Source organism: Halyomorpha halys, unplaced genomic scaffold (genome assembly GCF_000696795.3).
Source record: "Halyomorpha halys isolate HHAL.00 unplaced genomic scaffold, Hhal_1.1 Scaffold126.1, whole genome shotgun sequence".
Lineage (NCBI taxonomy): Eukaryota > Metazoa > Arthropoda > Insecta > Hemiptera > Pentatomidae > Halyomorpha > Halyomorpha halys.
The window spans coordinates 174,892-190,539 of NW_027112074.1; the positions used below are offsets into that span (position 1 = coordinate 174,892).

Below are 15,648 nucleotides of genomic sequence, written 5' to 3' on the forward strand. Positions count from 1 at the left end.
AATTAATTAAAATTGTTCAATAATTATAACATTGTAAAACGTTATTCTCATCCTCACCTCCCCATTATCAATTTTTAACAGCAAATCCATTTTTATAATAACAATCTAAGACACACGAGGCCGAAGACAAAATTATATATGTCTGTTATCATTTGAATGATGAACAATGATGAAGTATTAAAAATCATCCAAAGTTTATGTTTATAACGTGTGGCTAAACACGTTGCTGCAAGCTGGAAATGAATCGGCAATATTTTATACTAGCACAAAGAATGTCCCTTCATCACAAAACGATACAAAGCATGCTTGCCCAAGCGCCAGTTTACACAAACTCTGTTGAATATGCGAGTTTGGCTCGCATTACTGGCTTTGGCTGCTTTTTACTTTGTCGAGGAGAGGAAAAGTCGAAAGAAAAAACGTGAAGGCTAATCGTTGATAAAATAAGAAAATCTTTAAATTAAGAAACAATATTTTTCCCATTATTATTATTATATTTTTTCTAATCATTAGATACATTTTTTATTCCTGCTTTGTAAAGATTTATTATAAAATAATAGTCCTGTTCTGATCCACAAATCTTATTTTGCAAAGCATTTATTTGTATAAAATAAATATATAGTAAAATATAAATACGTTATAACTCTATGAATTATTTAGTAAAATAGAAATAAATGCTTAAAATTTATTTAAATGGATTTTAAAGGAATGAAGAGAATAATAATTAACATTCATATTTATTTATATAATTATCCAAAAAAAGAAAGGCGCAGCCATATCATATTAATGAGTCAAAGTAGGACTATTATTTTATAATACATCTCAACAAGAAATAAATAAAAATGTATACAATAATCATAAAAAATAAATAATAATTATAATAATAATGTGAACCACTATAACCCATGAAAGAACAAGGCTTCAGTACTATGTAAGGAGAACAACATATACGCGGAGGTGATTTTTTTCACGATCGCGCTCAACCACCAGATTTTTTCCTCAAAAATATACCCTCTTTATGAGGCTGGGTGGTCAAAGGTTGGTGCGAGAACAGGGTTGACTCACGGCTACAGTAAAAGAATAAATAATTATGTAGATTCGAATCCGGATCCTCGGAGTTAGTAACGCGACACCTTTCCACTGTGCCACCCCGCATCCCCCATCACAATAATGAGTAATGAAATGATACTACAGAATATGTGTTATTGAATAGTTATTGTTCCAATAATTTTATTTTTAGAAAATAAATAAATATAATAAAATACAAGAACAGTTTTAAAATTGTCAGCAGCTGCAGGACTCATTATGTTTGTGATCAGTTGACGATGTTCTATAGGAATTGGAAACGAACAATCAAATATAATAGTTGTTAATTTCATTGTTCATTAGTAAATACTACTTTGTTGATTTTTTATTATTACTAAAATATAATATATATTATTAGGTTATTGCGTTAAACGTGAAAATTAGAAATCAGTAGATGTTCCTAATTTTTTGAAAGTATGTAACTGTAAAGATTTAAACTATTTCTGCCATTTCCTAATCGTCCGGAATTTCCAGTGTCCTCACTCCCTAGCTAAGTTATTTTTGAAAAAATAATGTACTTTCTCTTCCTGTTTATAAATAGATAATTCTAAGCAATCAACATCAGGAAAATATTGTCCTTGTAAATTCATTTTTGTTACTATACAGTTTTGGTGAACTGAATGATTTTGTAAACGAGATATAAATTCGATTCCAGCCTTAACCTAGCTCTTTATTTTCTCTTCAGTTTAATTTTTTACTTTCACTTACCAACAGAGAAGTCGTTTCTGTTCAAAATACTCATATCATAAGTTTTAAACATTATTTGGGTGAGCATTTGGGAAGAAACGACCGGAATATCGAAGGAAAAATCCGGGTTTCCAACGGAAATAGCGAAGTAGTCTGAGTGTATGTGAACAGTCCAGCTCAAAAACGAAAATTGAAATTACATATTTAAGATAAGTATAAACTTGGGATCGTATTATTACATTTTCACTTGAAGTCCCAGTTCATCGATTTTAAAGTTGTTTACCAATAAGTTAAAATAGTTGAATCAGATTTATTTCTAAACCTTTTTACCAATTAACATTTTAATGATCTTTAAATGTAGTTAGGTATCATTCTCATTCAAAGAGCCCTATATAACTTGAGTTTCGATATAACTTTCTCTAAATCACCTTTAATTTTATTTATCTGAAATGATTAAGCATCTATAATTGTTATAAATAATGAATAAAGATGAAATCTGATAATTAAATTGAAAAAAAAGAAATATATTTCCAGTTTGAATTCAAATTTTCCGAACATAAGAGAAGTAATATAGATGTATAATATACCATTGGAAACCCTAAGATTTTAGAAAATAATCATAAATAATATGCATTTATTATAAATGTTTTCATATTTCCATAATTGCGATTAGTATCGTTAACGTATAAATGAAAATATAGGATGGAGAAATATTGACATCATGAATAATAAATAAATGGTCTTTTTTTGTTTTTAGGAATAAATTTATCTAAAGTAGGGTTGTAAGTGAAAGTTCTATGATGCACGCACTCCACCACATTTTTTTTAGTTGTAGTTGATTCCTAAAACTGCTTTGTGTATGCAAGCTCTCAAATCCTGTTATGTTTATACCACCGCGCTTATTGTCATTAGTTCTATAAGCAATACATTTTGTCTGCACTTATCACGAATTCTTTATGTGAGTTTCATATTCAATAGCAAGTTTCCGTAAATATTTAATAATGTTATTTTTATTCAAAGATTTATAACTAAGATTTGACTCACTCTTTAGCTCCCGACCCTCATTGGTGCAGTTACCCTCTTCCATGAGGCACTTGATGTACTGGCTGAGGATTCTGTCGTTGGAAAGGATCTTGTCGACGTCGATGTTGTCATACTTGGAGGTGTATACTTCTGCGGCGAAGGTAGCGCCGATGACGAAGACCAAGAGGAGTACCAGCTTCATGTTGTAATGTACAGTGGGCTCGCCCGCCGCCGGCCTAGCCTATATAACCGCACTCCCCTCCAGCTCTTGTCCAGGCTAGCGAAAGCTGCTTGCGTCACGGCATCCTCTCAGTGAAACCATCTCATTGTCTGGGGGTGAAGAATAGGGTCGATGTCAAAGCCATCGAGATCGCTCCGACTTTTACTCTCCCAAGGGCGGGACGATACGGAAGTACTTCCTAGGTGGTCCGAATCCTTCAAGATCATCCGGAAGATGATTGGTTAGAATAATCTAGGTTCGCTAGTTATTAAAGGGAATAGTTTGGATATCGAAGAAAACATTTCCATACAAAAAAAAAATAAATAAAATTTTAATTTTTTGTAAATTCATGATATGTGAAGTCAATTTTTTTAACCCATAGGGTTCTTGGCCGATTAACTTCAAATTGTTATAATGTCGGAAGGACATACAAATTACAAAGCCAATTAATCTTATAGTAAAATAGTTGAAAAACTATTGAAATTTTCTGGAACTATATTTTTAGTTTATTATTTATACAATTCTTATGTTATCCAGAACAATGAAGTAAAATGAAAAAGTCATAACAATCTGTATAAACTATTTACTGTTAGAGGAAAGAAACTGTTCACATATAAGGTATTGAATAAATGCGCTCCACAATATCTTAAAAAACATAATAAAAAACGCCAGTTTTGAGTATGAGCATTTTTTTTCATTGTATGTAAAGTCAGTGTTGTAGCTCAAAAACCAAATAAAATATTATATAGCCCGTAGGGTACTTAACTTTAAATGTTTATAGCATCGGAAAGGCATACAAATATTTTTTAAAATGTCATACATCGGGCACTTTACTTATTTATTTAATAAACTTTTGGAATTTTCAAAAAAAAAAATTAAAAGTATATTATTGATAAACATGCTATCTTATTTAGAGCGATGCAGTTAAATTTGATACATATAATAGTCTGGACAGACTATTTATTAATAGGGAAAATAAAGTTTTCTTATATGACGTATTAAAGTACTCAATATCTAATGATCTAACTAGTTTTAAGTATAAAATCATTTTTTTTTTAAATAGACATATGAATTTAACTGAATACCTAAATTTTAATTAAAATGTATCATGCAACATACATGATAATGGCTAAAATATATCTAATAACGGTAATTTATACTTTATTAATACTTTAAAATGTCCTATTATTCCACATACAAACCTACATTAAGTTAAAATTTACTTGGTAATTTTATTATGGCAACTTATTTATTATTCACGATGGCAATCGTTTTCCATTCATTATACAATCAAGCAAAAAAGATCATTTAGTAAGCTATAGTGTTTCCATAGAGGCTATGGCAATAGTTGCATGGTGGTATGGCTATTGTATTAATTAACAGGTTTGAAAATCACCAAAAGATAAATTTTTTTCTATAGTTAATTTTTAAAACTGTTCACATTTTGTATTTATTTATTGTTTCTTAATGCTAGAATTGAGAAACGATTAACTATTTCAAATATAAAAAATTAAAGATAATTTTGAGAAAACTTTTGTTTTTGTTTTTAATTCGGAATTTAAGCCATGTTAGTCTTTTTCAATAATAATGAGACCTAGCTGAATAAAATTTTACTTAATTCTACATGAATGAGTTTAGTTAAAATCGTGAGTTTGATTAAAATCGTTTTACTTATTTTGGAAATAATTGGTAAAGATAAAGTGTAAAATTGATTATATAAAGAGTACTGTACATACCAAGCATTTTATGTTAACACAGTACTTACTTATGTTAAAATTATAAAATTCGTGATTTAAGTTCAGTAAAACATTTTGCTGTTCACATATAACATATACACACATAGCTCAATCATAGAGATCATTGGGCGAAATTTGGAACTTGGAGGTAATTGTGATTTGGAATCACGGCCCTTAAAACGTGCAATTCAGTTAAGTTGTATGAATGTATATTCCATATATAGGAAGATGAAATAAAAACAATTTTTGTGATAAAATATTTCTATGTTTTAAAAGTTCAGCTGTTGCATCTATTAAATTAAATCAATCGTTTGGTTTTGAGGTTAATAGGGAAGGATTTTTCCTACTCGAGAATAAAAAAAATTACTTCACTAAACTAATTTGCGAAGCGCTGTGGAGGAGTTTTGTGGGAGGTTTAACCACAGGCTAAAGTTTCAACTTAGTTAAGGCCCTGATACTTTCCAGCCAGACGGTAATTTCTACTTTTTTATTAAAAAAAAAAAAAAAAATGGTCCCTAAGCCTCTTTACGGAAATATTTCAGGCCCATTGGGAGAGGGGGGGGGGGAGAAAGATGTGGTTCTCGCCTTGTTTCCTTATTTCTGCCCGACCTCTTTCATTTCTGATTAATCTAATTTAAATAGACTTACTTATTCAGAGTTTTGAAGAACAAAGTTTATAATTTTATTATTTACCATTTAATCAAGAGTATGGATATATACACCGTAATAAAAATAAAAATATTAGCTTATATTTAAGGGTGTGCACTGTAAAATTTCTTACTTCCATTTTTTTTTTATTATAGATAAAAATATTATTATTATTTGTATATATTAGAATTAAGAGTTTAAATTTGTATAAACTAATCTCTTTCCTTATTTGTTGACAATTTTAAATTAATAGTTGATACCAAACTCTCTACTTCGAGCAACCGGCGTACTGGAAAAATACATCATATTTGTATTCATTTAAAAAAATACTAATGTTGTAATCTGGTCCGACCAGATGAAATCATCTATAAGTCGGTGCCTAAATAACACTTACAAATTATAGACATAAGTGAAATGTAAATATTACAGTTTTGACTCTTCGGGCGTTGTGGAGGCAATACAATTTTTAAGCTAAGTAATATATGAACTGATCTCAAGTGATACAACTAATAATTTAATTAACAACTACTAAAATGAAAATAAAGTAAAAAATAAAAATAAAATAAAAGTCACTGAAGGGTTTTTAATGTGAATATACTGCGAGTTAAAAAAAATATGTACTGAAACTTCTTTATTTTCGAATTTATGTCTCGTTTCCTAGTTTATTTCTTGTATTATTAGTACATTTTTGTGCAGATATACGATTACTATTTTGCAAGGATATTCACAGGGTACCCAAAATGAGGAATCTGTGTTTATTTACAGATGGAGAAAGAAAGAAGTTATAAAGTGGTTTCAATAATATTCTAATAATACCCACAAAATATAAATAAATTCGTAATTTGATGATATCTCATTTATAACAAATATGTTATTTCAAATCAGAGAAATTTTGTAAAAATCCATACATCCTGAATTAATTAACTGATTTTTTTCAGTCATTTTCATTATATTCACAAGAAAAAAACAACAACAATATATATAGAAATTTTTGATAAGCGAAAAAGTTTCAACTAAACTTTGTATCTCTACTAAACAATGAAAGTAGGTCAGAATTTTTTTTTTTTAGAAAAAGCATTTCATATTCGTTTTTATTGTCGTCTCAAACTACCTAAAACCGTTTTTAAGAGAAATTAAAAATGTTTCTACTCGATTTTTTCGGAGGTGACATAGGATAGGTTTCAGTGTATATTACCAAATCATAATAATAAAGTATACGAATATGTTTAATTTAACAAAATAATATAAAATAAATCAAACTATCAAATATGTTTATTGAATCCATATACATCCTTAAATATAGCAATAGAGAAGCATTAGGTCAGCTAGTTTTATATATATATATATATATAATTTTAAAAAACTTTTAACACATCATGTATCCTCAACTTCCAAGAATAGTGATTGTAGAGAGTCATCGATTCTCCATGAAAGCTTCTGGGTACGATTATCGATAAGGAATAAAAAAACCCTACGAAATTTCATCTTAAATAGAACCTAAAAGAAAGCCTCTTCAACCGCAGAAGATTACAAAGAAATAGAACTCGGTAATGACGTTAATGAACTTAACGAAAGTAGGACAGAACAGAAATATATATATATTGGAGAAAGAAATACTTTATTAATTCATGCTGCCCAAATACATCGGGTTGCTACATTACACAGCATACTGATCAATCCGTGACTGGACAAATATAAGTTACATATTTTTACAAGACTTATCTACTATTATAGACATATATATCTACATATATTATAGACTTATCTAAAGAGGACAACTTATGCAGTGGTTCAATATAACATCTGAATTCCATGTCTATAATATTCATTGCATTTTATTGCAGTGTAGGTTTTACAGGTTCAAATAAATTTTTGATGGAAAAATGTTTTTTTCTTATTTTATTTTTTTCATGTTTTCGTGTTAAACATATAAATATCTACTTTTGCGCTGTACTATAAACGAAATATGTACCTATGTACATTGTCGGTAAGAAGTTATATTTTTTCTAATTTCTTGTTAATTTTTACAAATTGTTTTTTTTAGTAGGATTTTTACTTATGTGTACTTATAAGTAAAAATATACATTTTTTCTAATTTCTTGTTAATTTTTACAAATTGTTTTTTTTAGTAGGATTTTTACTTATGTGTACTTATAAGTAAAAATATACATTTTTTCTAATTTCTTGTTAATTATTTAGTTCCAGATTTATTATTTTAAATATTAATGTTAAGTACTCCTTCCTAATTAAATTAGGTTGCTTTTGTAAAAAATAAATAATACATAAGTTATGCAATGCTTTCATTGCCCAGAAATTTTGAGTCATTAGGAAAGTAGTAACGTGAATCAGTGAAATACAACCAGGTTCTAAACAATTCTTAGAATCAATTAACAAGGAAAATGGATATACTTATTCTCCTAAGTTCTCGTTCTCATGAATGGAATACATGTGTTTCTATAACGTTTAAATTTTAAGGAATAAACTCTACATGAATACTAAATTGTTATTTATAAAAATTTATCATCGTTTATTTCGACCTTGAATATTGTCGTAACCATTGACCTAATGATGAGGTAACACTAATTGGAATATTCGATATGGGCGACGTTTCCCAAATGAGATCCCACGTTTCGTATGACCGAGGCGTGCATCCGACGGCCGTTTCTCCACAGCCATCGGAATTATCTATTCAAGGGGTCCTCTGTCGTGGATATTCAATGCCATTGTCGTTCGGGTTCAGTGTGGACTGGGCGTTTGAGACTTAATGGAATCCCAGGTACAAGAGGAAGTAGGAAATGTAGTTTTCCAGTACCTTTTCCTCAGAGGATACAAAAGACAAATAAATACAGTGGTTCAGTTCCATCCCTTATCCTATAGGAAGTATTTATAAAGTTCTACAAATATAAATATTTATTTTTTTTTATATTGAATACAAAAAATAAATACATTGTAAATTTAACATCCTGTACGTTAGTCGATGTGAAGGATATCGTTTAAAACGTAGAGTGGTAATTTCAATACCTGCCTTAAGCACTGCAATTGGAACGTTTGTATTTTATTTTTAGCAGGTTCATAAATTTTTTAAGCTAAGCTCAAGTAGGTTTTAGTAAATAATTATATATATTAAGGTTTCTTTCTGAATATACTTTTATTCTATATAAAAGTGTTTAAAAAAAAAATATGATGAAGTCTATTTTCAACGATTTTAGATCGACTAAAAGTATCTTTTAGATTTTTTTTTAATTTCCTACTCAGTGTACAAAATATAAAATAGTTTTTTTTCGCACTAAATTACACAAAATCCGTTACTATGCTTTGTAAAAGTTTAAGACCAACTCAATTTTTTGAGTAAATTCGACAAATTATGGAATATTTTTTTAAATAATTTATTTATTATTTATTTATAACTGTATTGAAATATGTGCAATCAGTAAATTTGATTTAGTTATACAATGACGTAGATTATTCACATGTCCGTATCACATGTGGAGAATCTACCCACTGATAGAACTCTAATTGGTGTAATTAAAACGAAACTAAGATATTTTTCAAATGATACTTTTATAAAACGAAGTTCATTAAGCCATGCAGTTTTAGGCGGATACAGTAAGAAAATAAAATTAATCTAGTGACTGAATCTAATGGATTCATTTTTTTTTTGTTTTTACAATATGTTCCCGATTTGGTCAGAACCAGATACCATTCCTTTCATGATAAACTTCTCAACCACCTAAATCCACTTGTTTCTAACCTGGCTTCTCCTACATTACCTAATAATCCTCCTAGGCGTCTGAAAAGAAGATGGCCTCGAGATCTTCTCTAGAAATGTTATAGGAGTTCTATCAATGGATAGATTCTCCACATGTTTGTATCATGTTAGTATGCCACCTACAGCAAATTTACTTGTTGTATATATTTGTATGCAGTTTTAAATAACAATAAATAAATTATAAAAAAAAAATTTATACAATAAAAAAATAACCCAATTTTTCAGCACTGTAGTGTATATATCCTATTTTAACTATCTTCAGTGTTTAATGTTCCAAAATACTAAAAGGTTTTTATAATGTAATCCCTAAAATCAACGAACTAATTTTATTCATTTTTTATTTTACATTTTCATAATTTTACCAAAATAATTGACAATGACGTATATAAGGCTGTACTGTTTTTTGTAAATTTTAATTATTTGGAAATTAGTAATAACTGAATATTTATATAAAATATGGTTATGAAAAAATGTACATATCATATATGGATTAAAATGTTATAAATAAAATCCAAGGTAATTATTTAACTTATCTTAATTTCTTTTTAATATTTAAAGATGTTCGATACTTTAAAAATGTAATTCTTGTTACTTTTATTTGATAGAATGCGATAAACAATACGAAAATGTTAAAAAGTAATTTGAACATGTAAAAAAAGAAAGCATATTATTTAAAACATAGGTGTATATATAAAAAACAATTTTTATATCCACACTTTATTTTTTAAATCTATAATTCGCCTATAATCTAGAAATCACACGCGAGATTATTTCCTTGTATTGTTAGTACATATGAACTGTACTACCCTTAAATACATAATGTGCTATAATCCTTTATCTACTGTGATTAAATTTTAATTTATCTATTTCAATTCTATCTGATAATCCTTCGAGGCACTTAAATAAAAGATATGGCCTCGAACTTTCTAATGTAGAAATTTTATTGAAGTGCTACCAATGGGTCCAAGTCATAATTTCTATTTTTAATTTTAATTATTTAAATTTTAAGAAATAAATAAAAATTAACTCTCCGTTTCATTTTAATGTCCACACACATTTGGCTATACTCATCATTCTTCCACCAGCATGTGACAATTTGATTAATTTTGAATTTGTAATGATCATTCCTGAGACCTAGATAAACCTTATCTCAAGAAAAAGGAAATCATTATACCAACCGTGATGAACGAAAAAGAAATCTTCAAATCTATAACAGGGTCAGAAAAATTGTTTCTTAGATCTAAATTCGGAGAACGTCTTTCTTCGCGTCCCATGGAAGATGTCAGTGATGGGTAAGGAAACAACTGAACAAAGATTTGGTTAACTCTTGGTGACTTTGGAAATAGCTTTAAGTCATCAGGAACTTCTACTCTCTCTAATCCCTTTAGTCGAGAGAAATGCTTTTGTGATTTTAACAAACATTAAATCAATTTCACTCTAAGGAAACAACGCTACCTCAAGTCTGAAGCCTTTCGTCTTAAAAGGTTCGGCATTACATCTGGCAAAGTAACTCAGTGATTCTTTCGCTATATGAGAATGGAACTTTAAACTCGGAAGTGGGAGTTCTGCTTTTGTAGAAAAGGAACATGATTATTAAATGTTATATTTCTTTTTAACGTTTTATCAAAAATTGATTTTTGAACTTAAATATATTTGAAATAACAGAATGGTTATCCGACAGTCTGTGTTCCCGAATTATTTTAACTTTTTTTTTTTTTTCGAGAATTGAGATCAGTTTATAAGTTAAACCGGAATTTGAAAAACGTCAATTTTTATCATAGTAAAATTTGTTAATTTAGTTGCTATCTTAATTTTTACAACATTCTTGTGTGGTATAATTTTGTTGAAAACTTAAGACTAAAAAGGATTCTGGTTTTAAAAAAGAAATGAGTGATAACTAAAAAAAGCCTACGTTTTTCTTTCTGTGCTCAATACCTTTTAAAAAAAAACTACCGCGAGAAACAGCTATCAAAACATTTTGGAAGTGATAAATTAACTAAAATTTTGGGGTAATAGTTTCCGTGATATTGTTTTAAAGAACGACATTATTTTTTTCCGAATATCGACAAATCAACATTTTTAAAATACATTTTTGCAATCATCTTGGAAAATGCTATCTCTTATAAGACAATCATAATAAACTATTTTATCTAGCTTCATTTATAAAAAAAACTTCTTCAAATAGTTTTCAAACCGAATTTATTTTTCCAAATAGCAAAACATCGACGTTTGTGAACTTATTTCGGCAAATATCTCAGAATCTATTAGCTGTACATCTGTTAGCACTCAAATCGCAGGATTGGCATTAATCACTTTGAAATATATGTATATATATTTCCATATTTATTATAACTCTAAATTTTGAATACACGTTATTTTCAAACAAAAGCTGATTTTTGAAAAACATATCGCGAGAACTATGGTACATAATGAGATTTATTTGGGATAAAATTTATACTACTTTAAAAAAATGGTTTGATATTTTTTTTATTTTATTTTATTCAGTTTTCTCCAAAATTTTGTAAATCCAATATAATTTCTTTTTTTAGCATGGACGTTCCTCTAAATCAGTACTACCCATGATGGTTTTTTTTATTTCATAAAAAAGTAGGATGGTAAAAAAAAATTACGCTTTGCTCGCATAGGTTTTTCTATACTTTTATTCAAAAAGATGCCTTCCCCCTCCAATAAAAAAAATCCAAATCCGACTTTTTTGGAATTAGTTCCGTCTATCACCTTCTTGCATGTAATTTCTGTTCTAATGTGTATTACATCCTTGTTTCACATACCAAGTAGATTGGTATCCATATGAATCTCCTCTTTCCGCCCCCAAGACACCTATAACCTCCCCCAGCAATAAGTTCCTGAAAGGGTGACAATACAGGATGATACCCTAAGCAGGGCCCAAAGACCCAGAGCGGGTGATAAACGAGGGAACAGAGCCCTTCAATGATCACCAAAGACCCTTTCCTTTCCTCAATGCTTTTTCTTTTTGAGAGCCCTACACTCGATATCTGTCTTTCCTTTTTGTATAAGCGTTTGTGTTTTGTAGAGCTGTCATGGAGTAGTTTTGGTGACATTCTTCGTGGGCTAAACGAAGGCCGTTTATTTATGTATAAATATTTCAAACCAGGATTGGTGTTTCGTAGATATTTAGATATCATTTAAATATTGAAGGCTCATTCTAAATATATTAAAAGAATTTTTAGAAGTCAGAAAATAAAAGTTATATATTATATAGCTATTATACAAAACGATGCTTTGAACCAGATTTCTCTTGAACGATATATTAAATTATTATTTTTTTCATTAAACACGTTGAACACCAGATACAAGATAACTCTTAGTTTTCATTTTTGCTTAACATTTCCAATAACAGGGCAGCTTCGACGAAATTCGAAAATATTGTGAAATAAAGCAAATAAAAAATCAAATGGTTCATACGAATGATATTAGGCATCTTTTCTTTTGAAAATCGCTTAATCCACCTCGCTTTTGTTTGGAATAATGTTTAATTTAGTATTATTGATAATATTTTAGATATTATTATATTTTGGTATTATTTTATTTATTTTTATATATGTTTTTTATTCCATAAATATATTATGTACAATATTGACCATATTCTTTGAGATACCCCCGAAAATATAATTATCTTGATACTATTTACATTTTAAATGATTAATCTATTTTAAATTTTGGTAAAACAAACCGATAGGGGGAAAAACAAAATATTATTGAATTTAAATAAAATTCATAACACTGAATAGAACAAAATACTTATCATTGAGTAACATCAAATACTTATCATTGATTTATATTTACATATATGTTCAGTTCTTTTGTGTTTATATCTAAGGGTTGTGGTTTTAGAGTAATTTCCTATTTATGTGATTAGAGGGTTTAATGAGTTTTTCCATTAACTCGATGGTGACCAAAACATAAATAAAATAATACCAAAATATAATAATATCTAGAATAGTATCAATAATACTAATTGATATATTTCTGTGATTAGAGGGTTGAATGAGTTGGGGTAAGACTGGAAGAAATTATGTGTTAGTTTATATGTGTTGTTTTTTCGGTGTCTATATTTAATTCCAAATGCATGTATAGCTTTATAAATATTTTAGTGTAATATGGATGGTTAATAATACTTCTTTTTTTTTTTTATTAATTGAACTAGTATACCTCCATGGATACATTTTATAGAAATCTTTCCTTGCGTTTTCTAATTTCGAATTGATGTGGTGGTTAAATAATAGTTTGCTGTCTAAAATGACTCCTAGTATTTAACTGTTTTGACAAAAGGGCAGGGGTATTATTAAAATCTGTGGTAAGTGGAAGTGTATGCGGCCGTAAAAATGGTGGGTTCCATTCTATCAATATTTAAAACTAAACTCCATTTTTAAGGTATTTGGATAGTTTTTTTTTTTTAAGCATCTGCTAGCCTATTAACAATTGTTTCAAAACTGTATGAAGAGGTTTAAATCGCTGTACCATCGAAAAAAAAAGGGCTACATCAACCTTTTTAAATTTTTTTTTGTTTAATATCTTTATTGAAATTTACAACAGTATATTATACAATACATTCAGTAAATTTGATCTTAGTTAAAATGGAGTGTTACAGGCGTGTAGAGAAACTAAGCAATGGTAGCACTCAAATGACATTTTACATTAGCAGGTCTCGTGGCCATTTTCTTTTCAGGCGCCTCGGAGGATTGTTTCAGTGGTTATGGAGTATATTATGGAAGGAGTGATATCTGGTCCGGGCTAGATCGGTTACATAGGGAACATTAAGGTCTTTATATATGATTTTATTTGTGACAAAGTAAGGAGCATTGAGAATTTTATGAAGGATTTTGGATTGTAAGCTGTAGTGGAGCCCCTAAGTTCATCTCCATATGTCCAGATTAACCTTATTACAGTCATGTAGATCAGTCTTTTGTAATGAGTTGGAAGTTTAGACAGTTTGTCTAGTAAGTGCTATAATAGTTGAAATCGACATACAGTTTCCTGTCTTTTCAGTTTTGGGTGAGGATTCCAGGTTAATTGTTTGTCCAGATGTACTCCAAGGTAGCGGATCTGTTCGACAGGGGTAAGAGTAATATTATTAAATGAAACTATAAAGCAGTCGGTAGGTTTACGGCGGCGAAGGGTAAAGGTGATTTGATAGGATTTGTTGGAATTTATCTTAATTATCCAATTACGGCACCATTCTTTGAGGATTGTGATGTGGAATTGGAGAGTGTTGGATACAATTAAAGGCTGCAAGCACACATGTGTCATTTTAAGTCAGGATTTGTGACTTTTTAAATTTCGGGTAATCATTTATTAAGAGATTGAATTTTAGTATTATATTATTTCCTTATATGGTTTATGTTTGGGTATTTCTTGTTCTGGACACGACAAAGAATCATAGAATGTTGCAATGTATTTATGTTTTTCTATATTTCAATATTCCCTCCATATCCCCTTGAGCCGACTCTTTCAGTTAGGGCTACGGCAGGAAGTTAGGTAATGTATACGTAAAGAGTTAGCGAGTCATAGAAGGGGCAAACAGATTTGGAAACCCCCTCCAAGAACCCACTTTCCTGGAGCCTTTTCGCAATTCCAATTCAGCAGAAAAACAACTCGCGATCTTTCCTTTTACCTCTACCCTTTGCTGGAAATGAACTTGGTCGTTCCACGAACTAGAGGAGTCTCGGGAATACGAATCGCCTGCCGAAGTCGAGCTCTTCTGTGGAGTAAGCCCATGGAGCCATTTTACGCCTTGTGCCTAGCTTTCTCATTACCTTTTTTTATTCTACTTTGGGCGTATTGAATTACGTTTTTGAAAGAATTCTGATTAAATTTCGTTTGAGATGGAGTCACAATCGATTTTCAAATATTTGTTTCGTATATTTACGATAAAAGAAAACGTTAACTTTTATTCTTTCAACAGTATTATTATCAATTAAATTGTTTGGAATATTATTGTATCAGTGTATTTAAATTTGAATACAGATAATAATATTGAACTGGCCCCTTAATTAATTATTACTAAATAATAATAGTTTCAGTTTAATTAAACATTAAAGCATGAAAGATTTTGTTATAATCCTTTGTCTTGGTTTTAAGTATTTTAATTTGGTAAAAAGTTAAGTGACCTCCAAGGTTGGAGTTGCCTCTTTGCCGAAAAGTAGATTTCTACTACGACTAGAAATAAATAATTAATACCTGTAAAATTGTTTATCTATTTAAAACGGTTATTGAGAGAACATATACATCGCTTTATAAAGAAAATTAAAATTAATAATAATGATAATAGCTTACCAGATAAACTTCCGACTCATTTAATAATTTAAAATAAATAAACAATTTATTGGTCTTTTTTTCAGAAAAAAAAACACCTGAACGAGTAAGAATCTTTTTTTTAACCCATTAAAATAAAGATAATTCGTTATTCATATATTATGTATAATATATTATTATATTATCAA

The 15,648-nt window shown here is 29.1% G+C and overlaps 2 protein-coding genes across 2 annotated transcripts in view; one reads left to right on the plus strand and one right to left on the minus strand.

Annotated features, from left to right (window-relative positions):
- Window positions 1-3,022, minus strand: part of LOC106678159 (ejaculatory bulb-specific protein 3) — a 21,324-nt gene extending 18,302 nt beyond the window's left edge. Inside the window, exon 1 of the mRNA XM_014416524.3 lies at window positions 2,815-3,022. Within this exon, the coding sequence (XP_014272010.1) occupies window positions 2,815-2,995 (181 nt within the window). The 5' untranslated portion in view covers window positions 2,996-3,022. The remainder of the gene's footprint in view (window positions 1-2,814) is intronic.
- LOC136796394 (uncharacterized) overlaps window positions 1-15,648 on the plus strand; it is a 315,963-nt gene that overhangs the window by 171,754 nt on the left and 128,561 nt on the right. The window lies entirely within an intron of this gene.